The sequence below is a fragment of the Triplophysa dalaica genome, chromosome 9 (assembly GCF_015846415.1).
Source record: "Triplophysa dalaica isolate WHDGS20190420 chromosome 9, ASM1584641v1, whole genome shotgun sequence".
In the NCBI taxonomy this organism is placed as follows: domain Eukaryota; kingdom Metazoa; phylum Chordata; class Actinopteri; order Cypriniformes; family Nemacheilidae; genus Triplophysa; species Triplophysa dalaica.
Window position 1 is genome coordinate 13,298,390 of NC_079550.1, and position 26,862 is coordinate 13,325,251.

Below are 26,862 nucleotides of genomic sequence, written 5' to 3' on the forward strand. Positions count from 1 at the left end.
AATATCATCATATTACTAATTTACTACTAATAACAGCAATTGGTTGAACTGATTATTGTAAGTTTAAATGTATAAAAAAGGAAAAATGTGCAACATACTGTTATGACAGAAGCATGAAAGATTCAACTGTAAATGTTGAATGTGTTAACAAGTGCATTGTGAAGAATGTCTCTCATGTTCTAACATCTTCTTCTCTACTTGCATGTTGCATGCCGTTCCGTTACAAGCAGAAGCTGACGAAGGTAAAAAGTGAATATTATCGGCACAAGCAAACTCCTCATTTGTGTGTCTGTTTGTGGTATTATGCTGTTATCATCATTGTCAGACATTTTCATTTGCATTCTTATTGTCTGCTCGCTTTCTTTCTTTTATTTCTCCGCCGGGCTTCTTTACTTTCAAAGGTTTATAACCGTGTCTTAGACCGCCTTGAAGCTCAGATAATACTTTGGCAGGAGCATATGCGGGAGGGGAGGGGGAGAGTGTTAACTTTGTTGCGTTTTAAAGCCAAGACGCTCTGATGTTTCTCCATGTTGTAGACTTTTCATTTTTGCTGTGCTTTTCTTTCGTTAAGACGCAAACACAAATAAAAGCCTGTTCGCTCTGAGTTCTTGTTTACTTTTTGCCATTCATCTATTCCACAAAAGAACTGCGTTGTTTTTCCCCTCTATCTGCACCTCTTCTGGTTGAGGCGACTGGATTGTGTGCTTGTGTTCTGTGGTCAGTCTGAGCAACATCCACTGCAAAATGCAAAACAATTCTGAAGAAAACTTTAGATACACATTAAATCTCACATCCTTTTGCAAGACTTTTATCCTCAATATTGTAAAATTGAAGCTTGAATCGATAACATAATTCGGCAGTGGATCTGTGCAGATGATACCACAAGAGCCCACACCTATCAGCGCTGTTTCATTGTTCTAAGAGCTCATGCTATCCATGTGTGTTTAACAGCGGGTCGGAAACAATTCGCACGTCACGAATGGGCCCAGAAGGCGGCATACCTCTTGGGCTGCTCTCTAGAAGAGCTGTCATCTTCTATATTCAAACACCAGCCCAAAGGAACCCTACAGAGGTCCACCTCTTTCCGCCAGGGACCAGATGATATTGGGGCTGGAGATAACTCAGGTAAAATATTTCAAAAATATGTTGCAAAAGGAATGTAGGGCCTGGAGCCTGGATGTTGTAATGAATTGCACAATTGTGGCTTTTGCAGTGTTAACATTAAAAATGGCATTGGTTGTTTTGTCTCGCAGCACCGAAGATCACCGCTCTGGAGTGTCTGGAGGCCATGGCTTCTGGGCTCTACTCTGAACTCTTTACGCTGGTCATCTCACTTGTCAACCGGTAAACCCTGTGAACAGAACATTATCAGCTTAGTCTGTTTTTAAGCATGCTTACCAGAATACTGCAGCAAACCAAATTGGTGAAATAGTGCAAGTTCTTTTAGAGGCTTTTAGTTGGTCTGCATGCCAGATTTATTTTTAAAAGAGAAATTCAAAATCAACAGCGTCTGCAAAAATCTAGCCTACATTAAATATGTATCTCTTGTTTTTTGTATGGTTTAGAGCATTAAAGTCGAGTCAGCACTCCTTGTGTTCTCTGCTTATTGTCGACACACCGGGATTCCAGAACCCAAAGTTAGCCAAGCGGGAGCGTGGTGCCACCTTCGAAGAGCTGTGCCATAATTATGCCCAGGAACGACTCCAAACGCTTTTCCATGAACGCACCTTTGTACAGGAGCTGGAGCGTTATAAGGAGGTGCAATAATCATGAACCCCCATTCTGTCCAGTCACACCCATCAACCAATGTCAAATTATTCCTTTTCTATTCTCTATATGAGTTAAATTAGTTTTGATTTTATTACAACCAATTTGTGGAATTGTTTACTTTGCAGCGGTAACATGTTTCTCTGAGCTGTCATAACAACAATATTAACAAAATCAAATTTTTGAAAAATCTTAAATCCGGTTTGACCATACATGCAAATCATACTTGATTTTCATGCTCTTTACTTTAAGATAATTACATGGAAACGATCGAAGAAGCTTAACCAGACAATGTGAAAATGATTTACATTTAAGATTATTAACATTTAAGGGTCCTCACAAAACCTGATGACAATGGTAGCTGTCTAACATCCCCTCTGTCCCTGTGTAGGAGAACATAGAGCTTGCTTTAGATGACATAGAGTCCAGTACATCACTCTCTGTAGCTGCTATAGACCAAGCCTCAGCTCAAGCATTGGTAAGCAACTCTCTCGCCCTCTTTGAAGTGTGTGTGCTTTTTGTTTGGCAAATGTTCAGAAATTCCGCTTGACTTTCTGACTTCAAGTTATTTGCCATGACATTTTGAGTGAGAACTTCGGCAAGTTTTTTTTAATCTGTGATGAGTTGTTACAGTATTGTCCTATCTAGCCAGTCTTTACCATAGCAGAGAATAAGAAATTCTGAATACATGCCTGCCGCAAAGTTAACTTCGGATCTGTGTTTTCTTATAATTTAACAATTTATTTGATATTTATATGGTATATCAATTGTATTAAAACTATTAATGATTATTGATTCTTTGTGGAGATCTCCCGTTAGTTACGTTTTTGTCACATAACGTTTGTTTATGTTGTTGCTGTTGTTTCCCTCAGTCACGGTCTTCAACATCTTTTAAGCCCCGTTGATAACAAAACGTGTTGCATTGATTCCTTGTGTTGTTGTCACATTAAGCGTGAACAGTATTGTGATAACATACATGTATGTAGTCATCTAAGTATGTAATGCATACTTAAAATATAATAATATATTTATAAGAGTTTACGCATCATTTGCCACTGCTGTAAAAATAGCCAAAGGCCAATGCCTGAAGGAGAAATACCAATTTGAATGCAAGTAAAGTCATATAATCTGATGTTTTTTTCTACTCTTTTTTTTATTTGTAAAGTTTTGAAAGAAAACCACACATTGTCAAACATGGTCTTTAAAAATTAAGTACATTAAACTACATGTCAAAACACACTGAAGATTTAATTGGCCCGTTTCTGTCTTTGATGGAATTAGCGGAGAAACAAAGCAAAGAAACTGTAATAAATGCAAAAAGTAATATTCAAAGACTCTATTGCAAGAACATTTATAAGGCTCCATAATTGCTGCGTCTTTTTTTCCGCCCAGTTATTCCACAGCTTCTGCGATATGTCAGCACTGCAATGTCGAGCGAAGAAGAAGCCATTACTGCTATTAATTGCTTAAGTAGACAGACGGAGTGTAAGGTTTAAAAATGCCTGCCTGACTACACTCCAGCTCTCGCTTATACAGGCCTTTAATGAGGAACCTAAGAGTAATAGCTCATCCTCTCTCTTATTCTGTAAAGGATAGTAATTGCTTTCATGTAATGACTAATGTTGTGTATGAGGTTATTATCGAAATATAAAATGGAACTTAAATGAAACAATGCGCAGTCTTGATGAATGAGGCTAAATAAATAATAATCAAAGATATTGAGAGAGTCTGAGCTTGTTGTGCTTACATTGCACATTAGGTCAGGATATATACTCTGTTGGACAAAATTAAGTGTTATGTTTTTATTACCTTGACACATTTCTATCTGCATACACCGTGAGTCCCCATGCATGGAATTCGTCATGTTGTTTCTACCGAAGTCCTAAACGGACAAACTGCTATACAGAGTGCGTTCCGTAATACGTTATCTCCTTCGGCAAAGGATTGAAAACCTGACGAAATCTTTAGCCCTGTGAGTGCTTCGAAAGGGAGGGGTGGAGTGAGCCACTGGTTGCAATTCCCAACCTCACCACTAGATGGGCATCGCTAAATTTCATACACTGGACCTTTAATATACGTGTGTCTGGACATTGTAAAATATCTGTATTGCATTAACGCAAGTGAGAAGCAAAGCTGTGTTTACATCTTTCAAAATCATCTTTGCTTAGGTACGGACCCTGGCCAGGACAGATGAGGCGAGGGGGCTGCTGTGGCTTATGGAGGAGGAAGCTCAACAGCCAGGAGGCTCTGAAGAAACTTTGCTGGAAAGACTGTTCACTTATTACAGCCCTGTTGAGGGAGACAGCAAAGGTCAGAACTCATTACATCTCCTACACATACAGTAGCCAGTCAATTGCAGCAACTTTATGGATGGAAAATTCTTCCAACAGGCCCCGCCCTGCTGCTGAAGAGCGAGAAGCTGCATCACTTCCTGTTGGGTCACAGCCACGGCACTGACTGGGTGGAGTACGATGCTCGAGGCTGGTTGAGCCATGCCAAACAAAACCCCGCCTCTCAGAATGCTGCCATTCTCCTGCAGAACTCTCAGAAGTAAGATTCAGCAGTATCTTCTGATATCTGTCATGGTCTTCTAGTATATAAACTAAATGAGTATTAGACACTCCAGAATGCTAAGGGAGGCATTGACTGAAATCACTAATTTTGTATTTATATCTTGTCTGCAGGAAGAATATCAGTGGATTGTTTATGGGCCGTTCAGGTGGGGGCACCGTTTTATCCGGCTCCATCGCCGGGCTTGAGGGCGGCTCACAGTTGGCTCTACGGAGGGCCACAAGCATGAGAAAGACCTTCACCACTGGCGTGGCCGCTGTCAAAAAGAAGTCCCTCTGCATTCAGATTAAACTACAAGTGGTCAGTACTAGGGATGTGGGAAAACTACATGTGTTTAGAATTACATATGTGACTAAGAAAGTCTTATAGTGATAGTTCACCCAACCATAAAAAAATCTGTCATCATGTTTTCACCCTCATGTTGTTCAAATCCTATATATGACTTTTTCTTCTGTGGAACACAAAATAAGATATTTTGAGGAATGTGTCCATTGTTTTGTGTCCATACAATGGAGGTCAATGGGGCTAGTGTTGTTTGGTTACCAACATTCTTCAAAAAATCTTTTGTTTTCTGCAGAAGAAATACAGGCTTGGAATGACATAAGGGCGAATAAATGATGAAGAATTTGAAAGATTGAAACTTTCTTGAAGGGAACAGGTGTTCTTAGCTCAAGATTCCACAAATATGTTGCTTGTTATCTTATAGGACGTGCTGATAGACACAGTAAGGAGGTCCAGGGTGCACTTTGTGCATTGCCTGTTGCCCAAAGCAGAAGCTCTGACCGGGGATTTGAAGGTGCTGGGAGGACCGTCACCTCGCTCTGGAGAAACAGACGCTCATGGGGAGAGCTGTGAGACGGGCCTCATGCAACTAGACGTTTGCTTGCTCCGGGCACAGCTCCGTGGATCCAAACTGCTCGATGCTCTCCGAATCTATCGACAAGGTAAGCAGGACAAAATATGTAGGCAAAAAGAACTGCGACATCATTTATTGATCCGTGACCTTTATTTGAGGGTAATATATAAAAAACTATGGAGAACCATGTATGAAGCCAAATATCCCCTTTTCCACGCGGGTTTGATTTTTCTCGTCTTGTTGTTTTTGTTGACCTTTTAAGGTTTTCTAGGACTTATCTGGCCACAAACTACAAACGTTTCAATTATTTTGTTAAGTGATTTTGTTTAAGACGTTGCATCAAAATCAACAGATGTTTGCCACACTTCGTAGCCTAAAGCCTCGAGTCATTTTCTCCTGTCTTATCTGTAGAACATTCTCAAGATAAGTGACTGACCGATGGTCTCGCCGTTGACCTCAGCAGGCCCTTTAGTTTCTATAATCTCTCTGTTGAACGCACATCCCTCAGTTCCTGTCGTTTGACTGTTCTCTTCCTCAAGGTTATCCTGATCATCTGGTCTTCTCCGAGTTTCGCCGTCGCTTTGACGTACTGACCCCCCACCTGACGAAGAAACATGGGCGGAACTACATCGTGACAGATGAGCGACGGGTGAGACTGCTATGTGTTTGTTTGTGTGTTGTTCATCTCTGAGCTCTGTTTGGCTCCTCCTCTCCGAGCTGTTCTTCCATGTAATCGATTATGACAGTGCTGAGGGCAGAGAGCTGTGTTGTTGATTAATGGGCTGTGCTACACATCTTTTTCCCCTTAATCTCAGCGCTGCTCTGGTGACAGGGCAATAAATGTTTTAATCAGAGTCCAGAGTGACGACTCTATCAGCAGCATCCTGTCCCATCACTGACCCCCCTTTCTGTTATTGAGACTACAATCCCTCAGGCTTTTATTATGGTGAAGATCTAAATGGCTTAGTGTGAACTTAATGTCTATGTAATGTGAGTATGTGTATTTTGTATGTATTTGAACATGCCACATTTGAGCACAGCCAAACCACAATTTTTACTTCTCATAGGGGTGTTACGATATACCGGTATTGTCAATGGCCATGCTACTAAAAAAAACACGATTAATGATGTTGATTTGTTTTAATCTGTGACATAAAATACACCAGTTATAACCCGCTCCTGATTTTTTAAAGCCTTATTGTGTCTTAAAAAACGGCGTTTGCTTACACGTTGCGACTACTTCCTTTGGGGGGGGGGCGATAGACGTCATCACGGATAGATATCTCACAAATGATGCAACATAGACACAAATTTCTAAAAACGTGGATGGATATTTGTTCACAGAGTAATAACAGGAAACACATTTTTAATAAAGTTTGAAAAGTTGTCAAAGGCTTGGTAGTGACGTTGATATCGAGCCACCGTAGTGTAGTCTGTTTATAGCCTTATGTTACATTTTCCCTTTTAGCGATTTTATTTAGGCTTCTAAAGTAATAGATGCTTTGTTTTTAAATATTATCTTGATAGACAAAACGTGTATACATCATAAACCTTTGTTAATCGCAGATCCTACTTTTTACGATCCTCCAAAAGTCAATGGTAAAAATGCATAGTTTTTTGGTTGAGGGAAACAATGTGGTGCTAACTTCCGGGTTGGCCACAAAAATATGTGTTTAACAAGAGTGTTTTGAATCATTGCCTAAAAGAATTGAATGATTATTCATTCACATGTTGCTTTAGCTGTATTTTCCGAGGTCTTGCTTTGCAAGCCAAACAACAGTGAATTCCCCCTCAGCTCTGTGATCTATATGTCATCGTTCAGTCCGAGACATGGCCTTTCACTCGTCGCTCTCCACTGAACCTGTTCACCCATCAGCCCCCGTGCCCCCAGACAGAGCACTCAATACCTCTCAATGCTTTTTGCTCAAACTCAAGTCATTATTCATCAGTCCACCCATATTTTTTTAATCCCCTGCTGTTGTTATTTGCCTGCCATCCTGTCAGGAAGAAAGCACTTTTAGGTGAATGGAGGAGAGAGGTCAGATATTAAGACAGTTGTTTGTGACCCAGTTTTTCCGAGGCGGGTCATCTTTTGCAGAGAGAGCACGATTCTGTCAGCATGCAGTCCTCATGAAGCTCTGCTGGGCTGTTTCTTTGTGCGTTGAGGCGGAGAGCACACAAGGTCTTTATGTCTGTCTCATTGTTTTGTGTGTGTGTGTGTGTTGCAGGCTGTAGAAGAGCTTCTGGAGTCTCTTGAGTTGGAAAAAAGCAGCTATCACATGGGCTTGAGCAGGGTGAGTAGTATGTCACACAACAGACACCCATGAAACCCTTAACGTAATAAACCTTAAAAATAATCTTTAAATATAATGATCTTTGGCCAACAGAGGTTTAACCTGATTCTTGTTGAATAGTATCTGGCAACAAATATTTAAGTACTCTCGTGGGGAAATTTACAAGGAATAAAAGTGTTCTGTTTATATCCTTGCGCTGTTTGCATAGTTTTAATGCCAGATTGAATAAAGGAATTATGCAAGTGCATTTGCAATTATACACTGGGAAGATGGATTGATGCCCAGTAATAAAACTCCGTCATCATTTGGTCAACATTTTATGATGAACTGCTTCAGAGATCAATAGAAAATGTACACAAGCGTCTCTTACAATTTAAATTACAATTATTGCCTGTTTTTGATGGGAGGGAATAACACAACATTAAAAGCATCAGGCAAACATTGGCAAGTATTGTGAAATGCAGCGAGGTTGCAATATAGCATAAGCCTAGTTTACATTAGAAAGGAATGGTGATTGTGCTGAAAGGTATAATATAATAATATAATATAATTCGCTCACCCTCATTCTGGCGAAGACATTTGAAGTAAGTTTATCAAAATCCTTGCTGTTCCTGGCTTTGTAATGCAAGTGAATAGAGACCCAATGACCCACTCTAAAAAGCGCATATATCTACACAGCTCCTGGGTTAATACATGTCTCATCAAAAAACGCTTAATATTTTAAGCTAATATAGACACGTTTTGATTTACTGGGTCTCTATATAGCCAGATACAGCCAGGATTTGTATTTTGTATTACTCCAAATCTGTTCACCAGAAGACAGAACATGTTCACCTAGGGCGAAAAATGTCAGTCTAGGGTGAATAAGCGGTTAGTGAATAAGATGCGATTTTTGTCTGTGCTGAAATACCAAACACAAATGTGTTAATTTAACCTTAAAAAGTTAAAAAATCTCACATTTTGTCATGGATCATTGCATTGAATCACTTTGTGGCATGCACATTCGGCCTAAGCCATGAGGATCAGTTCCAACCAGATGGCACGATTTCCATTTAGATTGGTGAAACGTTCGGTTCTTCTACACCTCTTAGACACAGACAGACTTTAATCCTCTGTGCCACTGTGCACACATCTGGACTCAAGCGTGGCAGGGTGGGCTCTGGCCAAAAGGACTTGTCTCCTCCTCTCTCGACACGAAACACTCTCTGCTCTGGGACAACGTTTTACCCAGAATGCTAAGCTGCAGATGGGACATGGCTGCCACTCTTGGCAGGCCTCATTGGCGGGCGTGCCGGAGCGAGAAAGACAATTATTCTGCGTTTTCTCCCTAGAACAAGCAGGCATAACTTTGCGCCAGCCATAAGGTTCTTTCCCCGCACTTTGTATGATTAAAGCAAAATCTTGCACTTCTTTTTCCTGTGCAACCTGTGCATAGGAGCGATTGATTTTGGCAGGCGGCGACTTTCTTTGTTTAGTGTACTCTGGCTTGGCACACACCGATAATTCACTACAAACACTGATCAGCGCAGCAAGATATTGTGCTTTCAGACAAAGAACAGCAGCCGGCAGGGTGAGCCAAAATAATGACATTCTGATGAATAGCTGATAATGGGAATGTGGCAGACCGCTTCTAAGAAATACACAAATGGTTTGTTGACTGCCATCATTTTGGAATGCAGATGATAAATGGAGATTCAGTCAGGGGGAGGGTAAAATGCAGTTATGAAAATCAGTTTGATAGAGAGAGTAATCTAGACCCCACAAAATCAGAATTGGAGATTTGTGGCGTATCTAGATGACAGTCTTTCCCTTTTATGAAAGTGATTGATCATTATTGATGACTCATCCTGCATTCATGCCATATCAAACTGTCTGTCCAATCTGATGCTTTCCAGATTGGATAATGCCCTGTCCCAAAATGCCATCTGCCTTTTAGTACTATACCTTAACTATAATCTTCTGGCTCTTTTAAAAATCGGACAGGCCTTTTGAAACAACCCTCAAGAACTTTCAGTTTGAATAAATCAGTATGTCAATAACTGATTTTATTTTGGGTCTTTACGATTGTCGATTTGTGACACACAATTATCCTAATATGCAAGCAAATGAGATCTAAACAAACTTGAACTATGTCCACTGCTTTCTGAAAACCGTCTTTGTTTGACAATTGCCACCTCAGTACAAAACATCATCTAAATCACCCACTCTCCCACAGACTAACACACAAGCTCCTCTCTTTACAATCCTCCGTCACCATTTCTTCCCCCTTTTCTTTGCGAGGAATGTCATTCTCTGGGTCTCCACGGGAAACGCCACCATTTGACCCCCCTAAAAGAACCTTTACACTCAACTGACCTTTGGTTGTCTCGTGAGGAAAGTATGGGCCGATCACAAGCCCCAGCGGAACACCCTCATTGCTCGGTGAATGTCATGGGGCGACTTGGCTAATAAGCACATCCCAGCATCCACACACAGCAGAGACATTTATGAACAGTATCGTCATCGTCTTGAAATACAGAAGCACGGTTTAAACAGACTGTAGAGTCTCAGAGGATGATGTAATTCTCTAGAGTACCATGTTGCGTGATGCCATGGATAATGTAGTTGTGGTCTTTTTAGCATCTCTACCTAATCTTACATTTGACTCGAGAGAACTAAGAAGAAGCACTCGCTCGGGTGAAATCGGATCTTTTTTTGTAGCACATCTTCACTGACATTGAGAAATGAAACTCAATTTTCCCTTGCTGCTCTCCTGAGATGGAGAGGTCCCACTCTTATATTACACCTGCCTGAAAGCAGATAAGTGTGTGTGTTGGGCTCTGTGTATATCTGTGTTAGCAGCTGGGCCAGCTCAGCCTCGATGTTCTAATTTGGGTTGTGATGCAGGTTAATGTATCATCTTTTATTTGTATTTGCGGCACCGTAGGCTCGGCAGCTCAATGCCACGGGGTCTGAGCGCTGTCAAACTGAGCGTGAATATGGAATGATTTCATAATACTCCATTCTCCCTCATGATCTGATGCTTGTAGGTCCTATAGAGAGATTGCCTCCTGTAATTACAATAAGCGAGGCTCTATACCACGGAAAGGCTCTGGCTGCCTTTGATTTGAAAAGGAAGATAATGCTGCCGAGCAGCTCTGGATAAAGGCTCAATCAGGAGACATTTGTTGCCATTCCCTCCAATGAGGAGTAATTGTAGCAGTGACTCGTCAGCCCCCATTTCACTCTTTCTTTTACTTTCTCTCAGTATCCTTCTCTCAATTTCTCTCTTAGAGGTGTAATGAAACACTCAGCTCACAATTTGATACGATACAGCATACTGGGTTCTTGATACGGCAGTATTATATTTTGAAAAAAATTGTAGAAAGACAAGCAAAAATGCAAGAACAGATTAATTGCAAAACATTTTCTATAACATTTTTTGTTGTACATACAACTTGACATAAAATTGACAGCATTCGAAGTTATTAAGTAAAACTTTCTGTATGTTAATTAATTAAATAAAGGCTGTCACTGAGCAATCAAACCAATTTAACATAAAATTACGAAAGGAATCAAAGCATCAAAGTTTGATTTAAACCATTTATTCACTATGAGTTCAATTGTTGACATGGTCTTACTTAGTCAATATTAAAGGTTTAAAGGTGCAGTCTTTGGATGAACAGCGGCCACTAGCATTGTATTAAAGATCAGAAGGCAGAAGCTAGGACCTGAGTTATTATAAAGTCTTTCCAGCAGAGACGCGTTTGGACCCGTGGTACTAAGGCTTTTAGCAGAAAAACTCAAATATATCTACTGTTTTTTCTGTTTGTTAGAACCAAGATATGTTGTTGTTTTTGTGCCAATATTAGCTGTGTGACGGAGCAGTTTTGAGCGTCATTGTTTATCTGTAACCGCTTTAATATTGTACTCATCCAATAACTGGAGAGAGAGAGAGAGCGAGAGTGCGTTGGCGTTAAAACTGGAGAGAGAGCGTATTTAACTCTCTTACTCAATGATGAATAAATTTATATTTAATCTGTGGGTCACATGCGTTCCAAACCGTAGAGTATGATCCATACGGATCACGGATCATCCGCTATCCGTTTAACCACTATACTGCAGGGGAGAGGGAGAGGGAAAGGAAACGTGTGTTGTAGAGTTGTTTGTCCGTTTAGGGCTGCTGTACAAAAGATGGCAGCAAATGCAATGTATGTGGGCCGCTCTGTATGGATATATACTGTATCTATATTCTAAGGTTATATTGAATTTCTGTCAAAAAATCCTCCTAAAAACCCAGTATTGTTCCTTTAAGTCATATTTTTACATTTTGTTCTTTATATTATGTAGGATGATTTTTTGTAGAAACAGTAAATCACTTAAACAATGACTTTATCTGGGTTTTAATGGAACTTGGTCACAAATAAGGAATGAATGCATAAAATACTATATTTAAATAAATATTAAAGTAAATAACCGTTTATTTTCTAATGTGACTTTCTTTTACACAAAACACCTCTCTCTCTCTCTCTCTCTCTGTCTATCGGTCTATCTATCTACCGTATCTATCTATCGTGCAAATTGTCAGGTATGCTGGCAATCCACTGATGTTTTAATTAAGATGCTGTTCATCTGGATTAATCCATCTTTTAAACTAATAGAATGCTAATGCAATTAGACCATGTCCAAAGTGATAAATCTAAGTCTGAAAAACCAGGACATCCGCTTCATTCATTTTTCTCTGATTAAATGGCATAATGGGGGAAGGATCGTGAAGTGTTAATCAACCTCGGTCTAACACATATATCACATAGCGGAAAATGACAGTAAACAGAGCATGAACAGGGGTTTAGAGGAGGCCATCATACCTCCACAAGTGTTGTCTGCTGAACTTCTACCCTCAAGAATGAAAATGTACAAAATGACTGCTGTAAAAACTAAATTACACAGTATGATACTTTTTTCACAAATGTACATCGCCAAGTACATTATCAAATATAGTTATATGTTTATTATACTACTGTATATATATATAAAGTTGTGCTCTGTGTGCAGGTGTTCTTCAGGGCAGGTGTATTGGCTAAACTGGAGGAGCAGAGAGACATCCAGACCAGACGCAATATCACACTGTTTCAAGCCGCCTGCAGGGGCTATCTGGCCCGACAAGCCTTTAAGAAGAGAAAGGTAAGTCCTGCTTCCCCTGTCAAAGAGAACTCACATGGAGCGTGTAATTATATAAGTCTCTGCCTTAGTTAACCTTTTGTGTCACATGTTAGTGGCGACGTTTAGTATTTAAGCTGCAGTCCCTCTCTTGGTGAGAGCTTTCCATTCGTGATGAAGTTTGTCCCCGAGTTCATCAGAATGTCATTGCTGTCTTGAGTAAAGTGCTTCAGCTCTGGCCTCGGGTGATAGATAGCATTCAATCAGCACGTCTCTGGGGGAAAAAAGCCACCTGCCCCACTGGCCTCCATCACAGGCCTATCGATTCTTCCGCCACCGCGCGCCCTCCACTCTCGCCCGTGCCCTCTATGTCCATTAATTTCTGTTTTGCCACTCTCTCGGTTTCTCTTCTGGGTTTAAGCCCTTCCGTTTCCTCCGTCTCAATGTCCTGCCCCGCGTCGTTCTCTTTTATTCACTTCTGTCTTTCTCACTTCCTTTGAATCCATGATCCTTTGTGCAGCTCTCTTGCTCTCTTACTGTCACATTCAGTCTGCCTCAGTGGGATTGGCTCACTTACTGAGAGTCACTTCTAGAGTTGCCTGTTGGCATGATTACAATTAAATGAGATGACTCTGTTTGTCGATCACTTTAAATTCTGAACACGTTTCTTTAATCCAAATAACGAATTTAGGTAAAAATATGTTTTCTCTTATTAGCCAAACCTCACTGTAGAGTAGATTGTCCGTATAGTGCTACAGTAGCACAATATGGCGAATTCCATGTAAGGGGACACGCGGTGTATGTACTGTAGATAGAAATAGCTCATTCTAAGGTAATAAAGACTAAACGCTTCATTACATTATTGTCAGTAGATCTTCAAGATATTACACACTGCACCTTTAATGCATAGAAGATTAAAAACAGGTATTTCAAATTATGTATGATAGTGACAATTCTTTAAATTATATTAATGTAACATTAGTGTGCAATCGTAATCTTTGCCACCCTATCACCATTTCTGTTTAATACAAAGTTTAAGTATTATGTCCTTACATGTTGAAGAGTAACTGACATTACCTGTAAAGTCCAACCCTACAGCTTAATGTAAAAATCAGCATTATTGTAAGTTTACAATATGAATTGTGGTAGAGAAACTGATTTTGAACACCATATACTTGCTCATTAACGTGATTTGTTTGTTTTTAACCAAAAAAGGGTTAGATTGCAGATTTAATATAATATTTTGGTAATAAAAATATTACCCATATGTAATTGTGCAAGAGTTGTTTATAAAGCCACAAAAATGTAAGCATTTTACAAATTTATTCCATGATTGTTTATTGTAAATTCAATGTGAATACATTTTTCTCGCCTTGTGTATTAAAGCTACAATGTGTAACTTTTGCCCCTCTATCGCCATCTTTGTTAAAACATAAAAATGGCAGGTTTCTTTACTTACCTTTACATCATACTGAGGCAACCCTCAATAGATTAAATCATTATTTTAAACTTATTGTTGACAATTGGGATAAGGTAAGAAAACCTTTTTAAAAACTCAATAATTGATTTTGGTTTCTTTTATGCAATTATGCATTCAATTTGTATAGTTAATAATTTAGCTATAGAGTTAATATATACTTAATCATCAGCCAAAATGTCATCATCATGACAGCTGTAGTTGCCCTATGTCTCTCTCTCTCTCTCTCTCTCTCTCTCTCTCACTCTCTCACTCTCTCTCTCTCTCTCTCTCTCTCTCTCTCTCGCTCTCTCTCTCTCTCTAAGAGCAGCCTTTGCCTTACAAAAGTCCATGTGAAAGGGGGAGGGCTCTACTGGAGACTGAACTACTCGCGCTGCCGTTGGCCCTTAGGTGGTCAGCTGTCTCGGCATTACAGCTTCATCAACGTACTCTTCCCCTTTCACTGAAGCACACAAACTCCGAGTGTTTCTTTGGCGAGACTTTGTTGTCGGTTTACCACAGAGCTCTTGACAGAGTCAACACTGTTGTCTGGATGTTGCGCTGTAAGTAAAAGAAGCTGTAGCTGTTTGAATTAGCTTTTTTCTTTCTAGGCTGTTGTTGGTATCGTTGAGACATTGATAGGGATTGTGTTTTCTTCCCTTAGAGCCTCCGTGGAGTTTGTTTGACCCTAACAGGGCAAAACTGTGATTTGTAGGCGAGTTGTTTTGTAGACGTCGCTTTGAATGTACCTCACGATTTCTTGTGTTTCTTTAGGTTTGTTTGACTTCTTTGAGGTCTTGTTGTTAGTTGAAAGGTTCACTCGTATTTCCAGCTCTCTGTACAATTATTGTCCCTCACAAGAGGCCTTGTCTTCACGACTCAAATCAAAGCTACCTGTCTCTAAAGGCCTTTTTTTGAAAAGCTGAATCTTTTGTCAAGCATATATCAGAACTCACAGCTTTTTTTCTAGACATGGTAAGTCTCGGATGTTACCAAAGGACCCCACATAGTCTGATGCTATTTCACGCTTAAAAAGCCAAAGTTTTTCTAGATCTGACAAGCTCAACTCTGATTGGTTAGATTTATCTAGTTGTTGTCAGCCTGAACATAAAGAACAAATAGTGAAAGTGGAAGGACATACTTGTTAGTGCACTATTGAGTAATTTCTGCTACTGAAGTTGTGAAGGATGTATTTAACAATGTCAATACAAGGAGTGCCATGTCGAGTCATTACAGCCTCCCTGTGAGACAGACACGTGAGACTTGACTTCCTCTCCCAAACCACAGTTGCCACATTGCAAAATCAATTTGCTTGTTTCTCTTAGAGATCGATACTTGAGGGATCTCAGCACCTTTAAGTCCGCTCCAGTTTTATGCTACTACAAAGCTCATATTCCCCCATGATTTCTGTCTTTCTCTCCTTCTGTTGCTCTCTAAAGGGGGGAGCATATGAACACAGATCCAACTCCACGTGGGCTCCTTTGAAGCACACTGGACTGCTCCTCCCCTGGTTCCTTTGACATCAAGTGGAAACGACACTAGATGCAGCTGGGAATTTTACTGGATGCCAGTCGTGCATCTAATTACATCCTGAAGATGCAAGATATTGCACCAAGTGTGATCAGGTGCCCGCAAACACGTGCACATGTTTGCTAGCACGTCCTAACCCGCAAGCTGTGCGTTCAAGCCTGCGGATCTGTGTTCAGATTTACTCCACGCACCTGACTGGAAACAGAAGACACCTGTTGGTGAGGTTGCGGCTAACCTTGTTTACAGCATCCATTCATTCGTGATTTTCGGATCCTCCTGCCAGGCTTCAGGGCTCAAAGGTGCCGTTTCTCCAGACGCGCCGTTTAATTAGGAAGCTCTTCCTGATTCGCCTTCTCTTACAAGCTGTTTAGATGGCTGTTTGTTGTGGTCAAAGCGTGGAAAATGAGCTCGGTGCATATGTCGGGCACAAGCCATCTCTGTTCGGTGCTGCGTCAAAGCTCCCTCGCTGTGACAAATTAGACGTTGCTCTAACCTGACTTGCCAACATAAACATGCTGAATTCCGCCTGTCTAATTGGGTTTGCAGATAATCCTTGATTATTTGAAGCATCCCTGTTTCTGCGGCATGTAAATCGTATGCAGGCTTTAAATCAGCTGCCAAGTAGTATTGAAGTTTAATTGAATTACTCAAAGGAGCTTGGGGCTTTTGCTCCTAGCTGTATTTCTAGGCAGTTAGTACGACTCCAAAATCACTTTCTAATGGTCCCATTGAAGAAAATGTGTTTGTGGTTGAGGTTTTTCTGCTTGTGATTGACTCCATCAATAGCTATATTGCTGAGGGTGAATATGTAAGCCGTAGTAATTTCCGTCTGATAGAGTAGAGAGTCCGGCCCCTGGGCTGACAGTAGACTCAAGTGTAGACCTTCCACTGGAGATGAAAGGAACCCATTCATAGAAGGTTTCAACTAGGGAATGCTCTTTGACAGCAAGATCTTACACCTTCAAACACAGGCCTGCTGTTGTGCATACGGGATCTGCTTGGTGTAAGCTTACTGCACCTGATGAAAATAAGATTAATGATTATTATTACTTTTAATAAGAAGAAGAAGAAGAAAAGAGGAAGAAGAAGAATGTTGATGATAATAATAAAATACAAATATTCTAAGTTTTTATTGAAGTTTTCATATTTGTCTTTTTTATTAGTAGTATTATTTATAACAGTAATAATAATAATAATAAATATCCAAAGTTATGAATGATTTTGTCCTATTTGAAAGCTTTTGTCATATTATTATAAATTGTATTATTATTAATAATGTTGATGATAACAATACCTACATAAACAATACATTTAAAGGTTGTTATTATTATTGTTGTTGTTGTTATTGTAATTATTATTAGTTAACAACAACAATATTCATATTGGTAAAATAAATCGCATAATTTTATACACAAATCACACATTTGGGATTAATCGACACACATAATTGTAATTGATTGTCTGTTTCACAGCTTTGACAATTAATAATTTGTTAATTTGTAACAATTAATTACAGTGAACTTATTTAATGAAGAAAATATATCTTTAAGAAATGTGAAGTGTAGTGTAGTGTAAAAAAACAAAACAATCACTATTACCATATCACTTACCACAACAGAAAACACTGTCTTAGCTTGATAAATCCTGAGCACACGAACTACAACGGAGATGTGAGATGGTGTCATTTGCCTCTACATGCAGCAAAGTTTGGAATTACTTTACTTCTGTTCCTTCAATAAATCTTCATGTCCGTATTGCCTTTCAGATACAGGACTTGGCGATCCGCTGCATCCAGAAGAACATTAAGAAGAACCGGGGGGTGAAGGGATGGCCATGGTGGAAGGTCTTCACAACTGTCCGTCCTCTCATTGAGGTGCAGCTCACAGAAGAGCAGATCCGCGGGAAAGACGTAAGCATGATTCTACTATCATCTCACACCTCACTCTCTCTCTTTCTCTTCCTCCGAGGTCCTCACAAACATCTTCAAATTCTCTAAATCAGCATGTCATGTACAGGTGTTGCCTTTTGACAATACTACAGCAAAATTTAAAGCCCATCTGCTTGGCTTTTTAATGTTCCCAGTATTTCTACCCCAGGGGTCCCTCTCGAATTCAGCTGCAGCTCTCGGTCGCACCCAATACGCCCGTCTCTTTGATTACTGTCTCTGCGGCTTCGACTCAATCCGAGTGTTTGTGAAGAGTCGTGTGTTTGTGTGTGCGCAGAGTGGCAGGGCTGTGTGTATGCATACATTACCTATGTAGCCCGTCGGATCAAAAACATCCGTGCTCCCTGCGGGGGAGCTGCATTAGAAAGTCACCAAGTTTGTGCTTGTGCGTTGGGCCACGCGTGTTTGTGTGCGTGCCGTCCTCTGGGCCGGCTTCACGCTGAGTGCTGTGTAGCCATGCAGTCAGGCGTGCTCCTGCGAGAGACAGACGGATGCTGACGCTGCCTCCAAACAGCCTGCCTGCCTTGAAAAAAAACAGTCACTTTCTCTTCTTCACAAACAGCCTGCGGAGCTTCAACCCATTGGCTGTTTCAGTTTCTCAAGTTAGCAAAGTTTGGAGAAGTGTTTGTGGTAATAAATCGACTGGGCTTCAAAACTGGGCATATTTTCTTCTCTCTGTCATTGTGTTTCTAATTTAACGTACACATGCTATGTTAGGTTATCTGTTACTGTCACTGTGATCGTCTGAGTTTATTCTTCTGTTGGATGGGTTTCTTATCAGTGTCTTTATGTCTTTGTGTTTTTCATTTTGTTCCTCTGACCGCCTGTTTTAGGAGGAAATCCAACAGCTCAAGTTAAAGCTGGAGAAAACGGAGAAGGAGAGGAATGAGTTAAGACTCAATAGCGACCGACTGGAAAGCAAGGTTTGTTATTTACTTCACTTTAAATTCACTTGACTTTCTGTTCACATTCAATTCCAATATAATAAATTGTCAATTCAAATAAGTTTTACTGGCATGGTAAACCATTTAAAAACTCAAAACACGGGCAAAAGTATGTGTACATCCCAGTCTATGATTTTAGTAAATTTGGTGAAGACGAATCCTAGATTTTCTGACACAATTTTGTAAATTCCAAATTTGTGACCGATACTTACAGAGCGCACTTTAAATGATCCAACATGACAATAAACACAAATTGTGGTCTGTAAAATATGTTTTACTGGGTCTGGTGTGAAAGAACTTGACTGACCTGCACAAAGCCCAGTTCTGAACCCTATCAATCACATTTGGGATGAAGCTGAGCCAGAACCCATTGCCAAACATCAGTGCTTGACCTTGCAACTGAATAGAAGCAAATTCCTGCAACCATGTTAAAGTCTAATGGAAATAATTCCCAAACACATATATTTCCTAAATAAATGATCAAGGACCATCCACGTTTTTGGTCTACAGACTGTTATGCATATTAAAGTATTACCATGTTATTGTAAGTATTGCATCTGTTAACATTGAAAATTCTCAAGAAACTGCAAGCAATCACGAACACCCAGACCTTATAAATGGTGCAATGTTACCAAACAACCCTGTGTGAAATATGCAAGACGATATAGATGTGAAGTGTGACATGTACATTTGAAATGAGCTAATACTGTAAATAAAAGCATTGAGTATGCATGCTCGGTATTGCGCGCAAGTTTCACGCCTGCGTATCATGCATTCCAGATCACAGAACTGTCCTCCGAGCTCGCCGATGAGAGAAACACAGGCGAGTCTGCATCGCAGCTCCTGGAGTCTGAGAGCTCTGAGAGACTGAGGATAGAGAAAGACATGAAAGATCTGCAGGTACCACACACATACATATCCTTCTCCACACAGCTAGAGTTTTGACTTAATGGTTTTCTATAAGGAAACTCCTCATGCCTGAAATGGATTTTTTTAGGAAATTCAGAGACAGTACAGTTGTCCATGCAGCAGAGCATCAGCCCTTTTCAAAATGTGTTTTCTTATATCAAATATCTTCAGCGTATGGACGCATCAAAACAAAAAAAGAGTGTAAGTGATGTTCTGTGGTGGCAACACATGTATTCTTGACGTAGAAAGCAATCCCAGAATGCATTGGGAGGGAACAACCAAATGCAAGTTAGCAAACTGATGGAAATATATTTTAATTTCATGCAATAAAGAAAAGTAGTGTTAAAGGTAGTTTAGTGTAATTATAAATTATTTTACTCAAGATTTGTGTGTGATGTGTTTTAAACCTCACCACAATTTTACAATTTCTCTTCAGAACGTTTTATGCTTTATTAGACATGAGCCATTTAAAATTGTGTTGTCTAATAAATATCTCAACAAGTGCATAGGTATGAACAGATTGTGTGTGTGAAAGAGAGACAATGCAGGTATTAATCTCTATTTCCTGGTGTGTGTATGTGTTGTGTGTTGTTATGTCTCTTAGGCTCAGGGTTGCCGGTCTGAGCAGATGTTCTCAATATTTCCCCGAAGAACTAAGAGTTGATGTGTTGTGTGTACGTTTCAGGCCAAATTCGATGCTACGAAGAAGCAGATGGAGTCTATGGAGATGGAAGTGATGGAGGCACGACTCATTCGCGCATCGGAGCTCAATGGGGAAATGGATGATGATGATACCGGTGAGTTTTTGCCATCTCTTTCTGGGGGGTATTCTAGAAAGCAGGGTTAACTTACCATCAGCTAAACCCGGAGCTCTTGGTTAACCCAAACCTTGCTATGGAGAGTAAGTTTAATCAACCTCACGAAAGATACCATGAGTTAATTCACAAGGACAACATGAAGACATTGTCAATGCATCACAGATTTCACAAGTCTCCATGGAAACAGCCGAGAAGCTTAAAGTTTAACAATTAAACAGTGAAACAACGTTTTTTTCCCCCAATGACTTAAATTTGCAGTGTAGGATTAAAAGAAACATATTATTTGATTTATATGTTTATAAAACTATAAACGCTATAAATTAATAATTTAATTAAATATAATAATAGTTAAAATATATGTATTATTTTTACACTGAAACATTTCAAATATAGAACGTTGCTACTTTTTTAGGCAGTATTAAACCTCTTTTTTATTCCTTCTCTGTACGTTCCTTAAAAAATCAACCTTTATTTGGTTTGCTGACTTCGTATTGTATCAGTTTTATTTTCAACAGTTGCTGATGGAGTCATTAATGGAGACTAATTGTAGAAACTGCTACAGTTATCATCATTTTGGAAAAACTTGTGTAAGGCTTTTCAGTAAACAACACTAAGTATGATTAATTTGGAGTAAAGGATGAAGGTTTGCTGTGACAGAGGTAGAGATTTAAAATGTTAGGCCCAATCACATGTCAAATATGTCATGTAGCCTATATCCCTTTCAAATAGACATAAAAATGTTTTTCTTTCTTTTGACTTTGTTTGCTAAAAGGCCTATCAATATGTCAATTGAGAAAGGCCTTTTAATCCTGTAGAGTCTGAGGATCAGAAAAACATTACTGAGAAATACAGATTTTATAAAAACACTTATTTTGATGTTATGTATTATATATCTGAATTAAAGTGATAAAGGAAAATTAAATCTGTGAACAATATGCCATAGGTCAGTGGTTCTCAACCTTTTCATGGTCGCGGGTCCCCCTGTAAGCCCATTTAAAGAACTGGCGCCCCATACTGTGCATTGAGGATAGATAAGATAATGTGTAAAATATGTTAGATATAGTTTATATATATTGTGTATATATATTAAGAATCATTCAAAAACCTGTACATGACAGATTGATCAAATTATAAATGTAACATACCTTGCTGATAAAAACAAGAGAAACCATCACAGAAATGAATGGTTTCCATTAAAAAAACATTGTAAACCATTAGCTTTTTGCATCAAAACCCTACATTTTTTTCAGTGTTTTGGACTTTATTCCGTTTCATTGATTTTAACTTCGAAATTTACAATATAGACGCAGTGTGGTGTCATCATTTAACTGTCAAGAGCTTTAAACAGCCGTCCAAGTTCAGAAATATATGAAAATGCCCTTTACAGTATTCACACGCCACTGCCTTCACATGCACTCTGAACTCATCGGGAGAGAGAGACTTCTGAAATTCCAGACTGAAAGACAAACATATGATCTACCTGTTTCTTAAAATGATGTAAAGCTACTTGCTGCTGCTTCCTGATCAGACGTTTGCCTACTCTGTAGATATTAAGCTTTTGTGGGCAACCTAAAATTGCACTGCGCAGGACCTACAAAGAGTCTGCGCAGCCGCTCTGTAACTTAACTGTAAATTGTTACCTACTATGTGTTATGTACTGCTATACTGCATACTAATTGTATGAATAGCACTATTCTGAACCTATCAGATCCAAACCACCTTTACTTGGGTGCTGCGGCCTCTACCCCCGAAAAGTTTGGAAATATCAGACGTATAATGGGATCTGAGTGAATAGATCCCGCTATGATGGCTGGGCTTAGAGCAAAGACTCAGAACTATCAGACATCCCCTCCATCATTTAGGTGGAATTGAAGGGTCATCTGAAAGGATTCCAGGAGTGTGACGCCACACAGCTTTGCAGCGAGGAGCAGCGCTTCAGGTGCGATGAACGTCCTCAGCGTGGCTCCTCCAGACAAATGAGAAAATAATCTGTGGCATCAGAGCGGCTGCTTCTCATTAAGCTGTTTATATGGAAATGCCGGGGGGCACAGAAAACATGCTGTCTCGCTCGCCCACTTTCCCTGTCTTTTCTCATTCCGGGACATGACCGTAAGAACCAATTCGGTGAGCTGTTACCTCAAAAACTGTGGCGACCACATTAGTCTGATTTGCAAAGAAATTATTCGGTCTGATTTGCAGTTCAACCAGTTTATTTATAAGAACCAGATCAAAAGAATGAGTCACACATTATCATCACATGAACATTTAACTGGTGATCATATTATGCATTATCCCTTTAAATTGGATTGTGATTTGTTGTCATTGTTTAATCGTTCATCAGCTGGAAAAATGGCTCTGCAAGTGATCCAGACAATGTTGTTCCTATACCTTGTTCTGCGTTTCTCACTTTGCATCCCTTTAATGTATCGCTCTCATGTCTCATGCTATTGGTGGTGAACCTGGTCTCCAATACGCCTGATGGAGGTCATACTCAGTATTGCTCTTTTATTGCAGTATTACGATTTATGAATATGGCTCATTTTAATGTATGTGTCAGAAAGGTGATGGCTTGTTCTCATCTCTGACCTCACACAGTTATCTCGGACATTTAATTCTGAGACATGAATGTTTGATTTAGTCCTTTTCTCAGTAATTATGTTCTCTTTCACTGACCTGCACTCTGTATAGCACAGCTAAACCATCTCTCATATCTGGAGCCTTTTATAGATCTGAATTGATTTTTAAATGCGAGTCATTGGTATGTTTTTAAGCTGTGTAGGTGTTTCAAAGAAATAATCATACAAGCAAATAATATATAGCCACTGAAAAAATTAAGGGAATGTTTCAAAATTATTTATTATATATTCAATGTCGAGAGGTATGTGTTAAGATAAAATTATTAAGCCTGTTAAAAGATTAAATCGCATCCAGTATAAAAGTTTGTGTTTACATAATATATAACTGTGTGCTGTGCATAATAATTTTGTATTTATAAACACATACACATCCCTGCATATATTTAAGAAAAATCTAAAATTATTAAACATTTATATATAATTTAAATTGTTGGTAAATATATAAAATATATTTCCTAAATATGTTTACATGTGTATGTGTTTGTATTTATAAGAACATAATTAATATGCACAGTACAAAGACATATATTATGTAAACACAAACTTTTATTCTGGATGCGATTAATCGCAATTAATCTTTTGATAGCCCTAAAAATTAAAACTACCATTTCTCCCAAATTTCAATTGAATTTATTTCAATTTTCATTTTTGTGCAGAAAATTAAAACTGTAGAAACAAGTCAAAACTTACTGAAAATGTGCGCTGTATTTATCAGACCAAAGATATTAAAAAAATAATATTTGTATGTGATAAACTTGTTTTCATGCGTCTTGTCATGGTGTCAGTCTTTCACGTTGCTGTTGAATGACTTTGTCACTCCTGAGGTTTGATTTTATTGAATTTCACTGGACTGGTATGCCCTTAATACATCTAGAAATGCTGATTAAATTAAAATTTGGAAGGGTCTCTTAATCTTTTCCGTTGACGCATTTAACGCTCATATTTTCTCATATACAAGTTAGTTGAAAATAGGGGAAAATGATAGTCACATTATGTACAGTTTTGCTATGACATATGCTATGAAATATACACAGTAAACACATTCTGTGAGCAGCTGATCAGATATTTTTTGGTGATTTTATTTGACGTTTTACACAAAATCAACAAGATTGTGGTTTTCACGTTCAACAGTCCAGGCCTCAACCTATGTTCTTAAAGACACTCTAGTCTTTCTTTTTGAGAGGTTGTATAAAAGGTTAGTCATCAAATCTGTGATTATCTGTGTACTCGTGTGCAGGAGGAGAATGGAGACTGAAGTATGAGCGAGCCATCAGAGAGATTGAGTTCACAAAGAAGAGACTCCAACAAGAGTTTGACGACAAACTAGAGGTGGAACAGCAAAACAAGAGGCAGCTAGAGAGAAAGGTAAGGACTCGCACATACACATTCGTTTCACACTTCAATGCTAATAGCTATGATAGTTTTTTCCAGCTTTTGGCACCTTTGCAAATGTTTGACTTTATTCTTTCATACTAGGCCAGTTGTACAAACCCAGACACAATATTTAATCGTCTTCTGGTTTATGTGAACAGAAATATAATTGTGAGGGTAATGTGAGGCTCCGTTCATTGATCAATTATATAGTTAGTCTAAAGGTAATGCATTTGCTTTTATTTATTTATTTTGCTGTCATTCGTTGATAAAGGTTTTTATCTTTTTATTTCTGACTTAAATATGTGACATGACCTTTAACAGTGGCCGGAATCTATAATAAACGTCATCGCTATGCCTCGCTGTGCAAATGCCCTCTGTGTTCTGTACCATACATCATAAAGACTCAAACTGTCATTGCTGACTCGCACAACAGCATGTGCTGTCTCAAACACGTATGAACTGATTGAAACTTCACAAATCTAGACAAGAAAAGATGCACGCTGCTTTGGATCCAGATTGACAAATGCATCTGTACAGACTCATTGAGAATCCGTGTGCATTTGTGTGCGTGTGCAGCTGGCAGACCTACAGGCGGACAATGAGGAAGTTCAGCGTGTGGCGCAGCAGCTGAAGAAGAAATGCCAGAAACTGACAGCAGAGCTGCAAGACACCAAACTTCACCTGGAGGGTCAACAGAGCCGCAACCATGACCTGGAGAAGAAACAACGCAAGTGAGTCACCCTATAATGATGGATGATATGGGTATTTATGGCTGTCTGGGGCGTTCTTGGGTCCTATGATATGTAGTGTCAGCTTTGGGTTTATTTATGAGTTGAAGACCAGGTGGCATTTTATCCTAACCAGGCGTAATGTGATAAATACGTAAAGTGAGAAATCCATCCGTGTTGATCTGATTTTGTTTCAAGCAGCTGTGACCGTAACAGTCAACAGCATGACAAAAAGTCTTGTCAGTCTTCAGATCCTTTTCTTAATCTAACAGCAAAGTCATTGGTTTAAAACTGTACATCAATCATCAAATGTATAATATTATATTGTCTATATACACATTTCCCTGCTAGGAACTAAAATAGTTGCCTGTATAATTTTTTTTTCATTTTTAATACATTTTAATGGCTTAACTCATTCACCGCCAGCCTTTAAAAAAAAAGTTGCGAGCCTACGCCAGTGTTTTTTAACATTTTCACCCAACTTTAATGGCTCACAGTACATTTTCTGTAAAGAATATATGGACAAACAATATGTAAATGAAAGAACAGGGTCTTAGCTTTTAAACAAAAGAAACCGTATTCTTCTATCTTCATTTGTTCATTTTTTATCACTCCGTATATGAGGGCAGGTTTCTTTAAAAATGCATCATTTTGATAAAACAGCTGAGATAATAAACGTTTTTTGTCAAAGATTTCGCCCAGATTACACTCTGATTAAAACCGCTAAAACATATACGTTCTGGGATTCTGAACTCTTTCCCAAATGTGTGAAATAGCGCCACCTGCTGCAAAACAGTAAAAAACTGATTGCCTTAATAACTCGTCTTTGGCGGGGAAGCGGTTTTTTTTTATTGACGAGATAACTAGTCAATGGCGGTGAAAGAGTTAATATCAATGTTCCTTTAAACACACCTGTCTGGTGTACACTAACTCACACACACACTGGTGAACCTTCAAAACAGGCCGCAAAATTAAACCGGCACCACTACCCACTGCCTGTCCTTCCAGGGGTGAGATAGCCCTGAATAAAGCTGCATGACTTCCATTACTCGGAGCGGCAGGCCACAAACATTTGGCTGGCGGTTAATGCGTGAAGTTACATTCGCTAAGCCTCTCTAGGCTGAATAAACAGGCGGAGACTGCGGAGGCAATGTGTGAAAGTCCACTTTGTATGTAATGATCAGCCAGCTGCTACAGGGCAGATTTAGTCGAGGGGATGGGCTTAGAGAATCACTCCATCTCAGTGTGGGGCTCGGATTAACAGCGAGAGTTGCATAAGACTCATTTACGGGATCATAACAGGGCCTCTGAGAAAATAGGGAGAGTGGAGGGTTGAGAGGGATCTAGGAAACAATGGAAAAGAAAGAACTGGTTTGCCCCACAAACAATCCCAAACACCCCCCCCCCCCGCATTGTTGCCCACTTAAGAGTCAACCCAATCAGAAAGCTTCCCTTAATGCCCCTCCTGACGTGCACGTCACACAAAATACTGTTAGGCTTAGATGAGTTTTACCATTTTACAACAGTCAGCTATGCTTGGCTATTTCAGAAAAAGCAGGTAGGTTTTATTTTAATATTTTGGGTTTTAATGTTTGGGTTTTTGTTTAGTAAATAATAACTGTAAAGCTAGACTTTCTCGTGACAGCGTAGATCAGCAAAGCATCATTTCAATGGTCTGTACATAAATCTTCAATTTCCTTTTTCCTGAGATTGAAACTGTGTTTGTAATATGTGCAGGTTTGACTCGGAGCAGACCCTGTCGCAGGAGGAGGTGCAGAGAGAGAGGAGCCAGCGGGAGAAACTCAGCAGAGAGAAGGATATGCTGACCGGGGAGGTGTTCAGTCTCAGACAGCAACTGGAGGTCAGTAACCTCCCTTATATCATCTGCTACTTTG

General features: G+C 39.4%; 1 protein-coding gene across 5 annotated transcripts in view; it reads left to right on the forward strand.

Moving 5' to 3' along the window:
* Positions 1–26,862, forward strand: part of myo18ab (myosin XVIIIA b) — a 91,520-nt gene that overhangs the window by 43,134 nt on the left and 21,524 nt on the right. For 4 of the 5 annotated variants that reach the window (XM_056757703.1, XM_056757705.1, XM_056757701.1 and 1 more), the window contains 19 exons: positions 228–242; positions 952–1,125; positions 1,254–1,344; positions 1,566–1,758; positions 2,159–2,245; positions 3,936–4,077; positions 4,158–4,317; positions 4,452–4,638; positions 5,045–5,282; positions 5,734–5,843; positions 7,423–7,488; positions 12,523–12,651; positions 17,379–17,522; positions 18,392–18,481; positions 19,283–19,402; positions 20,097–20,208; positions 24,103–24,230; positions 24,816–24,970; positions 26,705–26,828. In XM_056757703.1, the coding sequence (XP_056613681.1) occupies positions 228–242; positions 952–1,125; positions 1,254–1,344; positions 1,566–1,758; positions 2,159–2,245; positions 3,936–4,077; positions 4,158–4,317; positions 4,452–4,638; positions 5,045–5,282; positions 5,734–5,843; positions 7,423–7,488; positions 12,523–12,651; positions 17,379–17,522; positions 18,392–18,481; positions 19,283–19,402; positions 20,097–20,208; positions 24,103–24,230; positions 24,816–24,970; positions 26,705–26,828 (2,465 nt within the window). The remainder of the gene's footprint in view (positions 1–227; positions 243–951; positions 1,126–1,253; positions 1,345–1,565; positions 1,759–2,158; positions 2,246–3,935; positions 4,078–4,157; positions 4,318–4,451; positions 4,639–5,044; positions 5,283–5,733; positions 5,844–7,422; positions 7,489–12,522; positions 12,652–17,378; positions 17,523–18,391; positions 18,482–19,282; positions 19,403–20,096; positions 20,209–24,102; positions 24,231–24,815; positions 24,971–26,704; positions 26,829–26,862) is intronic. The other variant, XM_056757702.1, reaches the window with a different exon arrangement.